This window comes from Bos taurus, chromosome 19 (genome assembly GCF_002263795.3).
Source record: "Bos taurus isolate L1 Dominette 01449 registration number 42190680 breed Hereford chromosome 19, ARS-UCD2.0, whole genome shotgun sequence".
Classification (NCBI taxonomy): Eukaryota; Metazoa; Chordata; class Mammalia; order Artiodactyla; family Bovidae; genus Bos; species Bos taurus.
Genome location: NC_037346.1, coordinates 14,346,358 through 14,350,292, shown reverse-complemented (window position 1 = coordinate 14,350,292; position 3,935 = coordinate 14,346,358). Strand labels below are relative to the sequence as shown.

The following is a 3,935-nucleotide window of genomic DNA, read 5'->3' as shown; positions in this document are numbered from 1 at the left end:
CATTTCCAAATTTATCTGGTGTGAGCTGTGTGTTCTTCCCTGGGTTACTTACCTCTCTGTGCTTCAGTTTTCTCATGTGTGAAAGGGGATAATAACAGTACGTACTTCAGAGAACTACTGTGAGGATGAAATACACCCAGTTCAGTTGCTCAGTCGTGTCGGACTCTTTGCGACCCCATGCACTGCAGCACTCCAGGCTTCCCTGTCCATCACCAACTCCCAGACCTTGCTCAAACTCATGTCCATTGAGCGGTGATGCCATTCAACCATCCCATCCTCTGTCGTCCCCTTCTCCTCCTGCCTTCAGTCTTTCCCAGCATCAGGGTCTTTTCCAATGAGTCAGTTCTTCAGATCAGGTGGCAAAGTATTGGAGTTACAGCTGTCATATGAGTCCTACCAATGAATATTCAGGACTGATTTCTTTTAGGATTTACTAGTGGGCTGCAGTCCATGGGGTCGCACAGAGTCGGACCACGACTAAGCGACTTCACTTTCCCTTTTCACTTTCATGCATTGGAGAAGGAAATGGCAACCCACTCCAGTGTTCTTGCCTGGAGAATCCCAGGGACAGCGGAGCCTGGTGGGCTGCCGTCTATGGGGTCGCACAGAGTCGGACATGACTGAAGCGACTTAGCAGCAGCAGCAGCAGTGAAATATATTAGTGTGTATAAAGGCTTGGAACATCACTGGCTCATGGTAAGTGCTATGTGTTCGTTACTATTATCATTATAACTAAAATATTTCAAGTAATCTATTTTATATATTTTAAAAAGTACAAGTCTCTTGTCTGAATGACCCCACTCTCACACTCTTTTCCTGTTTAATCATCCTTCAAGTCTCAGCTAAATTTAGAATAAAGTTAGAACAACCTTCTTCTGGCTTCTGGGATCCCTTTCCTGGGATGCTCCTGCTGTTTGGTAACCTTCTTTCTCTTTCCTGTTTTAGCTCTAACTCAAGATGATTCCGCTGCCTGGTGAGCGCCTCCACTTCCAGCTGCAGACTGTTGATCTTGTCTCCAAAGTCCTGCTTGAAGAGCCGGTTGTCCAGTTCAGCAGACTGGCGGCCTCGCTCAGCCTGGCGCAATCTTTGTTCCAGTTGTTTAATGGTAGCAGCCATCTGATTAGTCTTCTCTTCTAAGCGACTGTTCAGTTCACTTTTCTGTTTTACTCCCAAGTCTGAACTCTGCAGCTTGAAGGCAAGTTCATGCTTAAGAGCCCTGAGATCGTCCAGCTGCTGCCGCAGAGACACCAGGGCATCCTGCTTCTCACAGACGTCCTTCTCCAGCATCTTCATAGCCAATTCCATCTCCTGTCTCATGCTGATCTGGATTTCCAGTTCTTTTTCAACATCCAGTCGCAGTTGTGTCTCTTCCTTTAAGTGCTTCCTGGCTTCACTCAGTGCTTGCCCCTCAGAAGTCCGGTCTGGCTTAGGACCCTTCCGATTAGATTCCAATATGTAGGAGCTTTCTTCTTTAACTCGTTCCATTTCTTCTTGCAAGGTGATAATTCTGTTGTTTGCAACTGCAAGCTCCTCTGTCAGTTTAGTGTTGGATTTTTCTAATGCATCCACTTTTGCCTGAAGGTTGTTTACAGTAGCATTTAGGTGTCTGTTGAGTTCTTCTACATAGTTCTTCTGATCCAGAATTGCAGTAATCTGGCCATCTCCTTCACTACCTTTACTGCTGTTCCCATCCTTGAGATACATTGAAAAATCTATAACTCCAACCTGAGAGTCCAAATCTTCTCCCTTCATACAGAAATTGGCATCAATGACATTCAGGCCCACCAACAGACCAGCAATTATAGCTCCTTCTTCTTCCATCATGATGGGAAGCACAAAATCCAAGAGGAAAATGTTAAACTAAACAAGCCCCTGGAAGAAAGCCACAGGCTGCAGTCTCACCCTGTGGATCAACAGGATCAGCCGTTGCCCTCCGAAAAGCCACCGAAGTATTGTCAGCTATGCCAGGAAGACTGCAGCCTAACAAAGAATGTATGTAGGAACTGCAGAGGAACCTTCTGTAACATCTGTTCAACAAACGAACTGCCTCTTCCTTCAAGTATCAAGCCTGAGCGAGTTTGCAATCCCTGCCACGAGCATCTGATGAAACAGTATTCTACCAGTCCATCGTAAGATGGAGGCCAAGATCTGGACCAGAATGTATCCACCCACGTTAGATGTCAGAATCCCCTAAAGCAGACTTTAGAACCAACTCGAGTTGATAGGAATGCTTTAAATAAACCAGGTCCAGGAAGAAAAGGCAGTGGTTAACAGTGCTGGAAATTTTGTGTGTTTTCTCTAATAACTGTATGAATAAAAGTTACTCATTTGAGCCTCTCTGCTAAATCTAAACAACCTCACTTTGAAGCATTGATCTGCTAGCTTGTCTTTGGAAGGGCTATTCATTTTTATGAATAGTGATATTAATACTGAGCTGCATGTTAAAGGAGAGAGGGTCCTTAGTGAATAAGAATAAAAAGGAAAACGATCATCCCTTTATTATATTTGGAGATTCAAGAGGGAAAGATCATTGTTAACCGAGATTGAAATGATAGAGGTTACATGTTCTCTCAGGTGCTGCTAGACAAACATTATTTCCTCTTTACCCCTCCCACCTACCTCTTCTTTAAAGGATCTCTACCAAACTGTGAACCCAAACTCAGGGAAAAGAAATTAAAGAGTAATATAAATTTTGAATGTACTTAATATTATAATGTATTCTAGTTTTAGGACCAGAATTTTCTAGTTCTGGCCTACACGTTTTCACTATCAGAATAAGGAGGAAGAATGTTTGCCGTTTTTCCACTTACTGACTTCAAAAGTAAATACCTGCCCTTTTCAGAATCTGCTACGCAGCAAGCCAGCTCTTCCCCAGTCTCCCTCCTCTCTGGGTCATGGAAATTATAAGGGGTTTTAAAGATAGGGTTTGACTTTTGCAAACAGGAAGTACTAAAGCAAAGCCATGTCAGGTGTAGAGTGAAGAAATTTTATTTGTCCATGGCTGAGAATATTTGTTAAATTCTTTCGTGAATAAGGGATTCCTTATTCCAAGCCAAGATTCAGAACTGGTAGACAGGTTTTTTGGAAAATATACTCAAAACAGTTCTTAGCAACAAACGCTTTGGGGAAAAAAAAAAAAGATGTGCATTCAGCAGGGGAAGGCAGGAAATGGTCTATTTTCCTTTGATTATGTTGCATGTACATAGATTGTTTGATTCCAATTAAGACCTAAGAAGATTCTGTTAACTGGTTTAGAGTTATGGGGTGGAAACATCCTGGAACTATGATATTTGATAAATTCTGTCTCCTAAAAAGAGTGACAGCCCAGGAAAGTTGTTATTCCAGAAGTCTGACCTGTTACATGGTGGATCTGAATTTTAAGAGTCCTAGGGAGAAATAAAATTCGTTAATTCCAAAAAAAAAAAAAAAAAAAGTTAGAACAACCTGAGGGGGCTAAGTAACAGAATGGTTAAATATAAATTTTGGTATAAAAGTTTGATATACTCACACAATGAAACATCATGAATACTAATTTTGAATAACTTTTTAATAACACGGAAGAATACACAGTAACAACAATAAGATATACTGGTTCCATAAAGGATATTAAGTAACAATAATAAAATACAAAACCATGTACAGAATGCTGGATAATTTTTGTTTTCTTATTTATGCCTTCCAATATTTTCTAAATTTTGTACAGTAACCATGTATATTCCCTGAAAAAGAAAAGCAAACTGACATGAATTTTTGAAAAATCAAGCATCATCTTTTTTGAAAGCCTTTAACATGTATACCCAATGTCTGTCACATAGTAGGTCCCCAACAAAGTTTTACTAAATCATTTTATTCTGTTTCTGGATGTGCCCCGTGACCAGCCTGGAAAGAACTTGAAACAGATGTAGAAGTGTCGTCTGAAGAAAGAAAGATGCTTC

General features: G+C 41.0%; 1 protein-coding gene across 1 annotated transcript; it reads right to left on the bottom strand.

Moving 5' to 3' along the window:
• Positions 1 to 816: 816 nt before the first annotated feature.
• On the bottom strand, positions 817 to 1,951 carry LOC107131498 (protein RUFY3-like). The gene has a single exon (XM_059878417.1). The coding sequence runs from the start codon at positions 1,822 to 1,824 to the stop codon at positions 832 to 834; it is 993 nt and encodes a 330-aa protein (XP_059734400.1). The 5' UTR covers positions 1,825 to 1,951; the 3' UTR covers positions 817 to 831.
• Between the last annotated feature and the right edge of the window lie 1,984 nt (positions 1,952 to 3,935).

Excerpts from the sequence above, each read along its gene's own strand:
- LOC107131498 (XM_059878417.1), bottom strand. The coding sequence starts at position 1,824 with ATGATGGAAGAAGAAGGAGCTATAATTGCTGGTCTGTTGGTGGGCCTG.